The sequence below is a fragment of the Vombatus ursinus genome, unplaced genomic scaffold (assembly GCF_900497805.2).
Source record: "Vombatus ursinus unplaced genomic scaffold, bare-nosed wombat genome assembly UNPS02014818.1, whole genome shotgun sequence".
In the NCBI taxonomy this organism is placed as follows: domain Eukaryota; kingdom Metazoa; phylum Chordata; class Mammalia; order Diprotodontia; family Vombatidae; genus Vombatus; species Vombatus ursinus.
In genome coordinates, this window is record NW_020954596.1 from 61,603,019 (window position 1) to 61,618,606 (window position 15,588).

General features: G+C 40.8%; 1 protein-coding gene across 1 annotated transcript in view; it reads left to right on the top strand.

The window, feature by feature from the left end:
- KIAA1211 (KIAA1211 ortholog) overlaps positions 1-15,588 on the top strand; it is a 65,398-nt gene that overhangs the window by 9,646 nt on the left and 40,164 nt on the right. The window contains exon 2 of the mRNA XM_027836285.1: positions 15,033-15,168. Coding sequence (XP_027692086.1) covers positions 15,049-15,168 — 120 coding nt within the window. The 5' untranslated portion in view covers positions 15,033-15,048. The remainder of the gene's footprint in view (positions 1-15,032; positions 15,169-15,588) is intronic.

The window sequence follows — 15,588 nt, forward strand, 5'->3', positions numbered from 1 at the left end:
TCTCCTTCTTAGAATCCCAAGTTTCCTGAAAACTCACTTCCTACATGAGACCTTTCCTTGTCCCTATAACTACTAGTGTGCCCCCCCTTACCTTGTATTTGGTTTGCATATATTTTATATATGTCCATGCTTTGTCTTCCCTTGAGGGCAGGAACTATTTCCCCTTTGTCTTTGTATGCACAATGCCTGTCCTGTAATAGTCACTTAATAAATGCTTATTAATTGATTGTTTGAAACCTAGGGAATGGGCCTTTTCAAGCCTACAAAGTGTTATTTTAAAGAAGGGTCTTAGAACCTCCAAATGGGGCTCTGGTGGTCAATTCATGGGTCAGAATGATGGAAAGGGAAACAGAGAGGAGATTCAAGCAGCAGCATGTCTGAATGTTCATGCCTTCCCGGGCTTATCCAATCCACAGCCATGTGAAGAGACATTCATTCCTTGAGTGACTAATGCACAGCTTACTCCTAAATGGGGTACACCTAAATCTCTAGCAAAATACTAGGCCTGGAAGGACCATCGAGTCCTAACCCTTTGTTTTATGCATAAAAAAGCTTAGGTCCAGAGAAGGGACATGATTTCACTCAAGGTCACATGGCTATTTAAATGTTACGTGTTGGATTGGTTCATCATATGACCCCTATACCTACCCCAGGTGTTCTCTTGAGCAAATACAATCCCCACTAAAATGACCTGTGTTTTCCAGTCTTCTAGGGGACCATAAGCCTGGATATGTGACCAGGCCTAGGGGAGAACCCTAGGGTTATGATGGACTAGAGCCAATTTCCAAAAGCTGACCCCGTAATCAGGGGATAGCTGGGGGAGAGGGACTCCTTATTGATTCATCATACTTGATTAGATGCTAGTGTTGATTTTTCACGCTGCACTGCTCACATTTCCTCACAAGGGCCACAAGGTTCTTTCTTCTTTGTTGTTGTTGTTGGGCCTGCGCCACTCCCCACAGACAATATATCTCTCTTATTTGGTTACAGGAGACAGGGTGATGTAATGGCTTATTGTGTTACCCATTTAATACCACCCTGTGCCTTAAGAGAGATCAGAGACCACCAACCCCAAACCCATCTTTTCAGCCACATGCATCTGCACTCACCAATAGTAAAAGAGTGGTCATGCATTTCAAAAACCAGCTATGTATATACCAAGTATGTACAATTGAAATGACCCAGAGGAAGACACCAGCTCCCCTTTGACAACTAAGCTTTGAAACACCAGCTCCCCTTTGACAACTAAGCTTTGAATATGCTTCTAAAAGAAGTCAAGACGTTTTCCATTTCATTGTTACTGAGGTTTATAACTGTTAGTGATTGCACAGGCTCAGCTGGCCCATCAATGAGGTCTTCTCATCGTGTGATGACAATGGCCATCATTTGTTCTCATGACTTCTCTTTTCTTGAGGAATTCCAGAACACTCTGTAGACAAAATGGGGTTGTCTCTGTCCTTCCATGATAGAGTTTAAGGTCAGTTTTGGTGGATTGGTAGAGATGCTCACCAGAGAGAGTGGAGAACAACAAATAAATACTAAATACATTGGGGAGGGGGGTAAATGGAGTGACCAAATATGAAATGGGTCCAAAAACCCACAGATCATAGTCTTGCTCACTTGAAAAACTCTTGGCTTGAGACTATTGGGAGCCCAGACATTAAGTTTTGCTTCTTTCTAGCAGATCTTCAGGGCAGCTCGGTGGCACAGTGGGTAAGTGTGAAGTGAAAAATACTCATCTTCCTGAGTTCAAATCTGGCCTCAGACTAGCTGTGTGACCTTGGGCAAGTCACTTAACTCTGCCTCAGTCTCCTCATAAATAAGCTGGAGAAGGAAATGGCAAATCACTCCAGTATCTTTGCCAAGAAAATCTCAAATGAGGTATGAAGAGTTGGACGTGACTGAAAACAGCCAAACAGCAGCAGAATAGAAGTGACATAAACTTATAAGGATCCTAGGATTTTAGAGCTGAAAGAAAGTTCTTTGGAGAATGTCTACCCTAACCCCTTTATTTGATAGATGAGAAAACTGAGGCCCAGTGGGAGTGGGAGGGAGGGGAGAGGAGAGGAGGAAGAAATGACTTGCTTGAGGTCACATGGCTAGTAAGCGTCCAGAGCAGGGATTCCTGCGTCCATGTGCATGGAAGGGCTACCTCCAGAGATCGTCTATGTATACGCTGCATCAGCAGGCCCTGGAACACAGGTACTGGGATAAGGTCACATCTCAGTGCTCCATCCAGATGTGCCCTCCCTCCACTAGTGCAGGCATAGTAAAGTGGTTTCCTGGGTTTCTGTGGCCTAAAAAAAAAATCACCTTTTATTAATAAGGCTCTCTGAACCTAGTCAGACTGATCCTCAGATGACAGACATTTAGTTTGTTTCCAGACCTGTCCTTGGAGCCTTTCCGATGTGGTTGGACTAGCCAGTGCTTCCAGAACCCAGGGGCATCTGAGGTATCAGAGTTAGACTTTAATGAAAGGTAATAATGATAATAGTAATGAGAAAAATCAAAATTTACCTTTGTATGGAAACGTACCATTTACAAACCATTCCCACAGATTCTTGTTTGTCCTCACAGAGAGTCTCCAAGGTAAATAAGGATTGTTATCCCCCATTTTAAGGAAAGTCAGAGACTCAGAGGGTGAATGAGTTGCCCAGAGCTACATAGCTAGAACTGAGACTTTCACCTGACTTCTTGACTCTACCTTTTCCTGAAAAGCCTGACTTCTTCCAAGCCTTCTTAAGCTCTTTTGCTACTTTCTCATTCTGAGCTAACCCAAGGAAACAGCCCCTTTCTAACCTCTTTGTGGTTTTAATTTAGTCATCTTAGTCCCCAACCCAAGTACAGTCACGATAGTGAAGATATCCAGCATTCATGTTCTGCTTTAAGGTTTGCAAAATGCTTTATAAATATTATTTCATTTTACACTTGCAACAACCCTGGAAGATAGATATTACTATTATCCCCATCTTACAGATTAGGAAATTAAGGCACTACATGACATGTTTGAAAATGTCTAAGGCTGGATTTGATCTCAGGTTTTCCTGACTCCAGGTCCAGTGTTCTATCCACAGTGTCAAATATTGACCTGACCTCACTTAGCAAAGTAAAATAGTGTGAAGTTTAGGTGACAGAAGGGTCAGGGCATGAGCAGAAGATAAAGAAAAAGAATTTGGCTTTAGACTACTATTGAATATAAGGTGAAAATGCAGCCACTGCATAGAACTGTCCAGAAATTTCCTAGATAGGCAATTGAAACTTTGGAGAGGGATCAGCATTGGAGGTGTGGAGAGATTTGGGTGACTTTCTTTTAAATAAAAGAGCTAGTTGAAATTTTACAGGTTGATAACCCCACAGTGTTTCCCAAGGGCTCTATGAAGCTCTAGCATTGAGGCAGTCAGAGGAGGAAGGCATCAGAAGCAAGCTGACCAAAAACGAGGCTCTTTGGGGTGATTGGAAGCATCAGACAAGACTTGAGAATCTGTCTTCCCTTGTGGGGAGCAGCTCGGTGGCACAGTAGATAGAGTTCTGGCCTTGGAGTCAGGAGGACCTGAATTCAAATCCAGCCTTAGACACTTGACATTTACTAACTGTGTGACCCTGGGCAAGTCACTTAACCCCAATTGCCTCAAAAAAAAAAAAAGATAATCTTCTGTGGAAACCATTCTCATTGCCACTAACAGAAGAGGAGAGAAGGATGTAAGAAATGAGAATGAAGGAATCTTATCCCTGTACTTGTTCTTATGGAAATGGTGCCTTCTGCCTTATGATAGGAGAGGTTGTCGGGTCCTTAGAAACATCTGTATGCCGTCCACCTCAAAGGCCGTATTCATTATCCCTTTCATTTCCCACCTGACTGTTCTCTGCTGGACTTTCAAAGAACCTCTTCATTCTGCAAGTTCACATCAGTACCCTCTGCCCCTGGGGCCCTAACCTCTCTCTGATTAGAAAGCAGTGGGGAGAGCTCTTCCCAAAATTTAAATTTAGGGAGGGCTCCCAGGCCAGGCATCTCTTCATTTCTCATCTGGCTACAATCCTTTGGATTTCTCTGTCATGGCCCCAGACACCTTACTCCCCCAACCCCCGCTTTCCCCCTGACTTTTGTGTGTTGTCCTCTCTCATTAGATTGTAAGCTCCTTGAGAACAGGGATAATAAGGGTTTCTTAACACTTTTCGTATTTTTAACCTTTTTGGCTGTTTGGTGAAATCTATGGACCTCTTTTCAGAATAATGTTTTTAAATGCGTAACATAAAATACATAAGATTACTATATTGACATATAGTTATAAAAATATTGTTTAAAAAATTTTGGACCCCAGGTTAATAACCCCTGAATTAGATTTTCTAAATTCCCATGATCATATGGTATTTAGCTCATACATAGTATTCAATAGATATTAAAAAGTTAATTAGGAGGTAGAACAGTTAATTAGTAGGTAATAACAATGCTTAGGATCTGTGGAATATTTGGCCACTTAAGCATACTTCTGCCGGGCAGCTGTGGTGGAGTCTAATAAATAATACTCTCCATCTGGTCACAATTTAAAACCACATTTTTCTTATATGCCATTTAAATTTATGAAAAGAAAGGCTGTTGAGATGTGAATCAAAATCAGAACCCATTCCCTCCACTATCTTATCTAGAAATGTCTGTAGAGGCTAGATAAAGTGGAGTAGTTGCTTTCACTCTCAAAGGGGATGCCTTGTGGATATCCTGGCTGAACAGCACTTTTGGGGGTCAGCCAAGTAGTAGGCCTTCTCTTGGAAAAGTGTGAGTAGAGCAATACTTCCAGTCTTCTACAGACTGGGATAGCTTTTGCCATGACTGTACCCCATGCAGGTTAGCCAAGTTTTTCTTGAAAAGGTATTGAAATTGTCCTCAAGCCTTAATTGACTCGAGGGACTACAGTCTCGGCTTTTGACGTATAGCTTCCTGGTTGTCTGAATGCAAAGAAGGGCCAGGGGCACAAGGAGCTCCAGCTGTTCCCCCAGGCTTCAGTTCAACGACCACCTTGGGCAGCTGAATCAAGGCTCTCTTCTTATTGAGTATCCTTTCCATGATGTGTCAAGTGAACCACCTTCTGATAAACACAAAATGTTCCATGAGCATCTCATTTTATTCTAATCTATAAGATAGAAAGGCTTCAGTCCCAAAATGTGTGGGATTTTTGTCCCTAATCTAAGAGGTGAATTTAGTGCAGAATTGATGGTCTAAATCCGGGATGGGGAACCTGGGGCCTCGGAGCCACATGTGGCCCTCTAGGTCCTCAAGTATGGCCCTTTGAATGAATCCAAACTTCACAAAACAAATCCCCTTAATAAAAGGATTTGTTCTGTAAAACTTGGACTCAGTCAACCAAGGACTTAGAAGGCCACATATTGCCCTGTGGCCACAGGTTCCCCATCCCTGGTCTAAATCCACCTGAGCCTAAGTGTAGGCCAGTCAATGCATATTGGAAACTATGCTAGCATATGTATTTGGAAAATCTCCTATCAGTGTTTCCTTGGAACCTTCATGAAGCAATGTGATGGCATGAATAAAAAAAAAGATTTTAATTACTTGCTATCATCTGGGGCTTGATGATAAGAAGCACACTATTATCTATAAACAAGAATCATATGGAGGACTTTGCCTTTGAGAGAAAACCTCTTTTCCCTTTAGACCTTGTATAAGGCAACTTCTATAGAAGTGTAGCCCAAATTCAATAGACATGGGGGCCACCAAAGCACACATGAGGATCCCTAAGGGTCACGTGTTGACTTATAAAACCATACATGTTATGTATTTCTTTTTTTTTAATTAATACCTCAACACATTAAAATCATATAAGAATTGTATTATCATCTGCTTCAGGCTGTACTCACTAGTATTGTGGGCCACCCACAGCCTGTGGGCCTCAGGTTTGACACCTCTCATGTAGACCATCTTTAGTAGGCATTCATCTCAGTGTCTTATGCCTCATTTCACGTTTATCATCAGAGGATCATTGAACAGAGCCATTTCTTCAGTTACAGTTACCAGTGAATTTTCTTTTATGTTGACCCATTGTTCTAGTCTGTCTAGCTGCTTTCAGGGACCTTAGAGACTTCCATAGAAGCAGTAAAGCAGGCCAGCGACACCAAAAAGCAATAAGCCTTTATTTACCCTGTTTTAACAAAGGAAAGCTTGTGACTTAGTGTGAAACACTCAGGGGCATGAGAAGGGGGGATTAGGAGGCAAGGACACATCTGGGTTAGTCAACTAAGAAATCAAGGCATAATGGGATTTCTAGAGGGGCAAGATATATCTAAAACTTAGCTGGGGAATCCAGGCCTCAGCTGAGATGATATTCAGGCCAAGAGGAAGGAAAGGGGTCAAGGGAATCCATTAAAAGGAAGTCTTCCCAAACACACAGTATCTACCGGGCCACCAAATTGGAATGGGAACCCCATACTCCCAGATGCAAAGAAAAGCAACAGTTTCATAGGGAGGGGCAAAGTCTCTATCTGTTAAATCTGATTGTTTTCCCACTCATCTCCCAGGTAGGGATGCAGCACCACTTAGCAAGGTCTTATGAAGCACAGAAGTCTCTAGCATAGGAGGTTCCAGAAATAAGATACTCCTGGAAAAGGGCAAGGTAGAGGTAACTATATAAGATGTATCTGGTGAGTCCTACATAGAGTACAGAGATATTCCATTGCAAGAAAGCCTAGGCCCAGAAAACAAAATGTTTTGGACCATCACATATCCATGAGAGATTCCGTGTTGAAGAGACTTTAAGCTTGCTTTTTTTTTCTCCTTCATTTTTAAATCTAATGCTTTTTTTTTAATCAAAAAATACAAGGAATGGACCTTGTATTCTCTGTACTTTTCTGTCAGTTGTGTGATTTTAAAGATATGGGATGCTATAGAGAGCCATTTGACACTCCATTTGACAATATTATTCCCCAGTTGAGGAAAGTGAAGCAGACAGAGGTTAAGTGATCTGCCCAGGGTCACATACCTAGGAAGTGTCTGAGGCTGAACTCGGGTCTCCCTGACACCAGTTACTCCATCCACTGTCCCTCCTAGCTGAACACATGAGCTGAGCCTTGGAGGAAGCCGAGGTAAGGAAGAGGTATATTGTAGGGCAGAGGAAGGCTCAGACTGCATGTAGAAAGAAACAAAGAGAGGTAGGAGGTGGAATATTGATTTCTGGTAATAGCAAGGCTAGCTTGGCCAGAATATTAAGCATGTGAGTCTCGGGAGCAGGAATCTTGTGGCCAAGGCAACTCACAACTCCAAAACAGCTGGGCCTCAATGCTCTTTCCTTCTCTGGAGAGTGTTCATAGAATTCACTGTGGATCAGGGTATTGGTGTTGGTGATGGAGAAGTCACTTTGCTCCTAGGCCAAGTTGGCTCAGCACAGAGCAGAGCATCTCAACTGGACAGGTGGCTCAGCTAGACTTATCCCTCCCAGTGGTAGCACCTATTTTGGACTGGCCAATCTACTGGGGGAAAAGATGGGGCAGGCAAATTGCACGGCCACTGGACTGCCCAAGGAAGGACAAAATCTCCAGGTCAGAAATGGAACACATAAAAGCATCCATGCCAGTCAGCAATGGGATTAGACAGTGAACAATCACTATACTGCCAGCCTGGGCCAGAGAAGGAGAGTCAGTCTCCCTTTCCCCCCTTCCAAAAAAAAACAAAACAACCAGTCCATGCTATTGTGGTCCTCTTCCCAGTTAATACATCCAACAGTAGCCTTCCAGAGATATTACAAGGGCCTAGTATAATGCAGAGAATACTAGATTCAGAACCAGGAGACCAAGGTTCCAGTTGGAGCTTTGTCACTAACTGGCTCTATGCCCTTAGACAATAATATACCCAGCTTCTGTGGACTTCGATTTCATCCTCAATTAGAGTAGATTATCTCCAAATACCGTAACCACTGTGCATGACAGAGGGCTACCTCACATATTGCTACTTAGCTGAAAGACACCCCCCCTCCAAAAGCTTTGCACTACATCATCAGAAATGCAGATTGGAAAAAAATTTTTTTTAATTTAAATGTAAGCATTCTTTGGTGTGGTTTGATAAAGGTTAGAGAAAACTTTGTGGCCTAAAGATCTCATTCTGTTATATGGCATCAGTTACATCAGTTGCTAAAGGGCAGTTCACAGGAATCAACGGGATATTAGGTGAAATTGATTTTTTTATACCAACACCCTTCCTGTGCCATACATTTTAAAAAAGCCTAATTATATTTTGATGGAGAGGAAGGGGGACTGAAAAGCACATTGATTGGTTGAACAGTGAAACTACTTATGTCTAAAAGGGTGCAAGGTGAACTCTAGGCCAAATACTTAATAGTTGGTGATTGGAAGATTAGGTAGAAAGATATTTCACTCCGATCATTATGATGTGCTATCCCTGGGCAAGAACCAGCAGTCTGCTCAGCTGAAGGAACCTGGGGAGGACAGTAGGGGGTCCATCCACTGAAAGAGTCCCAGAAAAAAATGGAACTTAGAAAGTTAAAAAGTAGTAACTCACCCTGCTGCTTCTTTCTGACGAGTCACCTAATCGTAAGTGTGCTCTGGTTGGGAATCTGGCATAGCTGGAAAACCTGGAAGCCACAATCTGGTAGACATAAGAAAAGAAAGGATGGGCTTCTTCCACAGATATGGGAGGTTTGGGATTGTTTTTCCTTCCAGTTTTTCATTTCTAAAAAGAGAATCACTTCTAACACAGCTGACTATCTAAAAAATGGGGTGAACTGGATTGAAAACATTGTATTGAAAATGCAATATAGTTAATTCTAAACATGATTCTTTGAGTTGTAAAAGCAATAAACCTAGAAATGATGATTCCTGAGGAACAGAATGATAGAGAATTGTTGTCATACAGAATTTTCAATACCAAAAGAAAACTATACTGTTGAGATATCTTGTGATTTTTCAAATCTGATTTTGAAAGTATATGTGCTTTTTTATTTCTGGTGTATAATTATACTTTGGTCATTATAGAGTGTTGACATAATGTCCCAATATGAATTTAACAGTCATATCTTTACACTGCTGCTCTTTTTGTAAAGTTGCTCTAAAGATTACTTCTTAAATGAAAGGATAGGAGACATTTTCCCACATTAACTTATTTTTATAATTCCATAATAGTGCCATATTCAAAAGCACTATAAGGAAAATCCTAAAACTCTCCTTGGGACTTAGACTTAAAAGATTTTCACTTTTCTTTTTAGCTCATCTGTTTATTAGCAATAGTGAATATTTATAGAGCCACCAGGATTCCATCAAAGATTTGTCTCTCCCAGAAGGTGTTTAATTTCTTTGTCCAGGATATCACCCATGCATGCATTCATTGGTGTACTGATACACCAATAGGTAATTGGGGATCTGAGATAATCTCTTGGAGTAAATCCCTTGTTATACCTCATCCCAGAATGAATAACTATTTGAAATCAACTTGAAGAAGTTTGCAAGAGTCACCACGCAACCTCAGGGATATGTGTGGAAGGGAAAAGAGACAGTCCAACCTTATTGACTGTACAGATGTATAGAGATAAGCCTTTGGTATCTTTCAGTCAGCCAGTCAACTTACTGTATTAGCCAGTGGTAAGCACTGGGGACAAAAAGAAAGGCAGAAACAGTTTCAGCCCTCAAAAAACTCATATTCTAATGATACTTTCGGTACCAGATGGAGGAGAGTGAAAACAGTGTGCTGACTATATACGTATGTATGTATATGAATGTATGTGTATATTATATGTATGTATATACGTGTATATATACTATATATATGTATGCCTACTTATCTACATTTTGTGGTCCCCACTCCCATAGAATACAAACTCTCTGAAGACAAGAGACTCTCTCTCTCTCTCTCTCTCTCTCTCTCTCTCTCTGTATATATATATATATATATATATGTATGTATATGTATATAATATCTCTATATCTATATAATCACCAGCACTCTTAGTACAGTGCCTGGAACAGAGTAAATTCAACGAATGTTTGTTGCCTGAATGAATGAATTAGGAAATCAGAATGGGTTAGAAGCAAAATGATAAATATTTATTAAGCAGCAAATATATACTCTCCTGTACATATGTGTAAATGTGTTTTGATATATGAGCATGTGAACATGTGCATGAATGAATGAATGCCATTTGTGTAATCAGGGACAGGTATTGGACCTGTAGTTTCATTGTATAATATACCACAAAGAAATTAAGTCAAAACTCATCATTTCTTTTTCCTATCTCATAACCATGAATTTGTGGTAAGTTTACTGAGAGGGCAAAGAAAGCAGATCATTCAATAAAGAAAACTGGACCCGGAGTTTCTTAGGGAGTTGAAAGTTTGAGAACTTAATTGTATGTGTGGGGATGAAATGGAGAAGGGAGGCTGTGACAAGGACTTTGTTTGAATTGAATTGAACATGAATGGGGACACGTAGAGCAGGTCTTTGTTTTTTCTGACATTGTGGGGGAATGTAGTGTTTTAGGTATGTGTAAAGCATACTCCCTTAAGAGCTGAAAGTTGTTTTGTTTTTAATTTTAACCATTTGCAATAGAAATCTTCCCAAATAAACTACACACTTCCTTGCCTTCCTAAACAGAGTATACTGAACATGATTTAACATTTCCTTGGTGACTAAGGTAATCATTATTACCTATTGTGCTGTAATAATAATAACTGACATTTATAGAGCACCTTAAGGATTACAAAATGCATTATATAAGTCATCTCATGTTAACAACAGTGAGGTCTTCAGGGGTTGCAGAGGTGCTTTGGGCTTTTTGTCTCTGGGCATCTGACTCTACACATAGAGCACGTCAAAGAGCCCAGTTCCCTGGCATTAACTTAACTTGCAAGCTATTAGCTCACTACTAACTGCTGAATTTTCCTAGTTGGTGATTCCCTTTGCTTCCTTACTATCAGCGGGTACTTCTCAATAAATCTGCTAGCAACAACCTCCAAACATTCGCCTTCATTTGTATCCAAATCCCTCCACCATCACTACTCCCTTCTTATCTGCTGGCTGCTATGATTTCCAGCAGACTGAAGGTTGCCAAGTGAAACCAGATAACCTGACTTCTTAAATCAGTAGCCTTAATTTTGCATATAACTGTAAGTCAATAATTCAGTAGACCTCAGCTGGAGAATGTTCTATGTTGCCTCTGTAAAATAAAGTCCTAGTCGGAGAGGTTTTTTGGTTTCTTTCTATATTCATGATGATGTCCTGGATGTTTGAAATCACCAGAAGTCTGACAAATGATGGATGATGATGAAGATTATACCAACAACAACTCATTTTTATATAGTGCTTTAGAATTTTGAGAGGCAGTATGGTGTACTGGCTAGAGAGCTGAACTTGGAGCCAGGAAGACGCCCCACTGACAGAGAGCAGCTATGTGAAAGTCACTCAGACTCCTGGTGCTACAGGCAATTTTCCAAAGCTTTCAATTTCAGAGAAGGTGCTAACCTACAGAGAAAGTAGAGGAAGTTCTGGTTGTTTCTACACCTGTGCAATGACAAGCTCCAATTCCTATTCCTTTCCCTTTACAAATTACAAATTTGTAATTTGTAAATACTGGAGCTCAGAGATGATAAATGATTTGCCTGTGGTCACATTAAGCAGTGGAGCCGGGATTCAACCCTCTAAGAGTTCTGATTTCAAATCCAGTGATTGTCTGACTATACCACACAGCCTCTCCATTCTCCAGATGAGAATAAACATTTTAACTGAATTCATCTTCCTCCATTTGGCCCCTAAGTCTGAATGTGAAACCTGGAGCTACTAAGTATCTTGAGGCTTATTAGAAAATGGCTCCTATGTGTGAAGCCTTGCGTGATTAGAGGAAAAGTAATGTCCAGTAGCTCCCTGACCACAGGTGTCACTTTCTGGCAGGTTTTGTTGGAGATTTTTGAGAGAGGGAGATTGAATTTGATCTTGATTGAGATTTGTTTTTGATCTGGATTGGATTTGGTTTTTGATTGGGGTTGTTTTTTATGTTGATTGGGGTGTTATTTGGGATTTTTTGAGTTTTTGATATTCAATTTGATGGTGCTTGAAGGCGCATAGCTGGGGCAAGAAGCCAAGCACTGCACAGGGCATCTAGACATTCAGATGTTTCAATGTGGTCATCGATCTTCCTAAAAGAGACTTCCTTGGGTAGAAAACAAGTGTTACGGAGTTGAGCCCTACCCACAGAACTGGAGGATTGTGAAGCAGGGATAATAACAAGAGTAGATTGCCCTTTAGGGTTGCCCTACCACAAGCGGTATTTGGACATTAGACCTTGGAGCAAGCTCTTTTTATAGTTTTGTGGGGAAAGGAAACAAGCAGAGTTGACCTGCCATCCCTGCACGCTCAGTGCCTGAAAGCAATGGCAGCGTGCCTGACCCACCTCATGGAAGTCATCTGTCCTGCTGGTAGCCTGGAGTGAGCTAATAGCTTGCGAGTGAATGCCAGGAAACTGAGCTCTTTGATGTGTCCTATGTCCAAGTGGAGAAAGAGCCTAGAATCAGAAGACCAGGTTTAAATCCCAGCCTCTATAGCTGCTAGCCATATGACCCTAGGAAAGTCATTTAGTATCTATGAACTTGTTTCCTCATCTGTAAGATGGGAATAATAAGGCTTCTACTATGTACCTCAAAAGGTTGCAATAAAAGTGCTTTGTAGGGGCAGCCAGGTGACTCAGTGGATAGAGCTCCAGCCTTGGAGTCAAGAGGACCTGAGTTCAAATCTGGCCTCAGACACTTGACACTTACTAGCTGTGTGACCCTGGGTAAGTCACTTAACCTCGATTGCCTTGCCAAAAGAAAAGAAGAGTGCTTTGTAAGCTATAAGAAATTGGACCTGTAATTTCACTGACATAGGGAACTCCCTCTTCTAATACAGGTCAGCACTTTATCTATAACTAGAGTTTTGAAGGATTGCCTAGCAGACTGAGGGATTGAGTAACTTGCCCAGAATCACACAACTGGTATGTATCAGAGGTGGGACTTGAACCCAGGTCTTTTAGTCTTCAAGGCCAGCACTGTATCCCCCACACTATATTGCACCTGAAAAGTGCTCTGAAATGTGAGCTGTTATTCAAGAGGGGCAGCATGATATAAAGGAAAGAGCCTAGACTTAGAGATCTGAGTTCAAATCCTAGGTTTACCCTTTTCTAGCTGTATGACATTGGGCAGGTCACTTTGGAGGCTCAGCCTTCTCATCTATAAAATACTTGCCTTACCTACCGCATGGGGATATTGTGAGAGAAGTGCTCTGTGAGCCTGCCATTGCTGTAGACATGTGAGTCATTATTATTATTTTCTTCATAGCATTGTTGTGAGGAAGGTTCTTTGTAAATTGTGAAAACATATAAATGTGTGAGCTATTAAAACTATTTTTATGATGACAGAGGTTCATTTATTATTACATCTTCCGGGGTGTATAGTAGCCATTTCGTATCTTGCCATTTACCCAAACATTTCTTCCATCATCATTCTCCCATTCTTAAAAATCTTCCCTGGGTTCCTTGTCTGTTGGACAAAGTCAAGACCCCCTTACTCTGGTGTCCAAAGATCATAATCCGTTCTGTCTTTCCTATCATTTCTATCCAATCGTATCTCCTACCATTCTATAACATAAATCACTGACTAGGTAGTGATTTAGACAGGTAGGTTCCTTATCACCTTAAACACATCCCATGTTCAATAAGCCTCTCTGTTTTTGCATGTTATGGTCCCCATACCTGTAATGTCCTCTCCTTGCCTCTCTGACAGTGGAAATATTACACTTCCTTCAAATCCAATCTCTTCGTGTTATATCTTCAAATACTTTAAGAGAGCCATGATTTCAATAGTATGGATAGTCCCTCCATCAATGCAGATAGCAACTCACATATAAGTTAAGTTGTGTGAGTTAGTTTGGTCAAAAAATTGCAATTGTATTTTATTTTGTTAGCTCTAAATATTTGTTCTTTACATATGTGTATATATGTATATATGTATGTGTGTGCATATTACATATAAACACATACAAAAACACATACAAATATATGTACATGTTGTCTCCCTTTTTAGAATATAATCTGAGAATAGGGATTGTTTCACTTATCTATCCCCAATGCCTGGAACATAGTAGGTGCTTAATAAATACTTATTGATTAATTGATCACCTGGTTTCCAGCTTTCTGGTGATTGAACTTCTCAAAACTTAGCTAGTTGTCAGACCCTCTCTGGGCCTGTACTTGGAACCTTTGACTTTCCATCTCCTCAATCAACAAATCTTTGTAGAATGTGTATCAGGTACAAGACACTGCCTTCCCTGAAAGTCCAGGCCCCAGAATAGGATCTGCCTGTTAGTTTTCAGAATTTCTATAGCATTTATAATCTAAAACAAATAGTCTCATCTTGCTTTATTCTCTAATTGCTTTCTATGTCTGTATTTTCTCCTTAGCTAGATTATGAACTCCTCAGTGAAAAGGTTGTCTTTGACTTCTGAATTTCCTGCAATGCCTATCGAGCTACTTAATATGCCTTGACTTGACTTGATTCGCTAAGGTTTATTCAACCAACAATCAGTCAACCAATTAACATTTATTAAGAGCCTACTATGTACCAGGCAGTCAATGTGCTAAGCATTAAGGACACAAATACAAAGAATGAAACAATCCTTACCCACAGGGAGTTTGCAATCTAATGTGTAGGAAAGCAATAGCATTCACTGGAGGGAAGGGTCTTCAAATCACAATGGGCAAATAAAAACTTCCTCAAAAGCTAAAGTGCTAGATCTCTTAACCACTTAACTTTCTAATTGCCTCTAATTTTCCCAGCCTAGTGGTTCTGCACCATGAACCTATGAGAGATCTGTTCTCTTGGGCCTATGGTCCTCATCATCCTGGTCAACTTATATCACTGCTGCTCTGCAGCAAAGAACAAAATTTCGGAAGTCCTTGATCAGAGAGGGAAACCTTAGATAGGGAAGAATGAAAACTGAATTGCAAAGACGATTTTTAATCACCTTAATAAAATGAAGCACGTGGTTTGCATTCTAGGTCCTTCAACTATACTATGGGAACCCGGGCGTTTTCCCATGACAGTATTTTTATCCCTGATGGGGGAGCAGAAAGTGAGCAGACAGTTCAAGCAGTATCACAGGACAACATTCTGGGCAAAGTCAAAACTCATCAGGTAAGAAAGCTTGAGACTGGGAGTTAAGAGCTGAAAAGATGGGGCCCAGCAGAGGAAGAAAATGGGGAGGTCTCTAGTCTGGTCATATACAAAAGATAGGGATGACAAAATGGTGAGGAATGTCACTCAGTCCTGTAAGAACTTTTCATTCATCAGTAGGATATCCACAATTTATTGCTTCTCACCTGCCTGACAGTATCTACTTTTTCCCCAGAAATTTCAGCCTCATTTTTAACTGAGTATCCACATTGAAGGTGATAGGAAAAAGACAAGTTTAGGATGAGAGAGGGAAAACCCCAGTATGGAACTCCTTAGTCAACTTTGACTACAGCCCTGCTACTGAAAGATGTACTTAGCAAATGCTCCATTCCTTTTATCTGTTGTGGCATCACCCAAAGGCCACTTCAGAGTTTCAGAGTT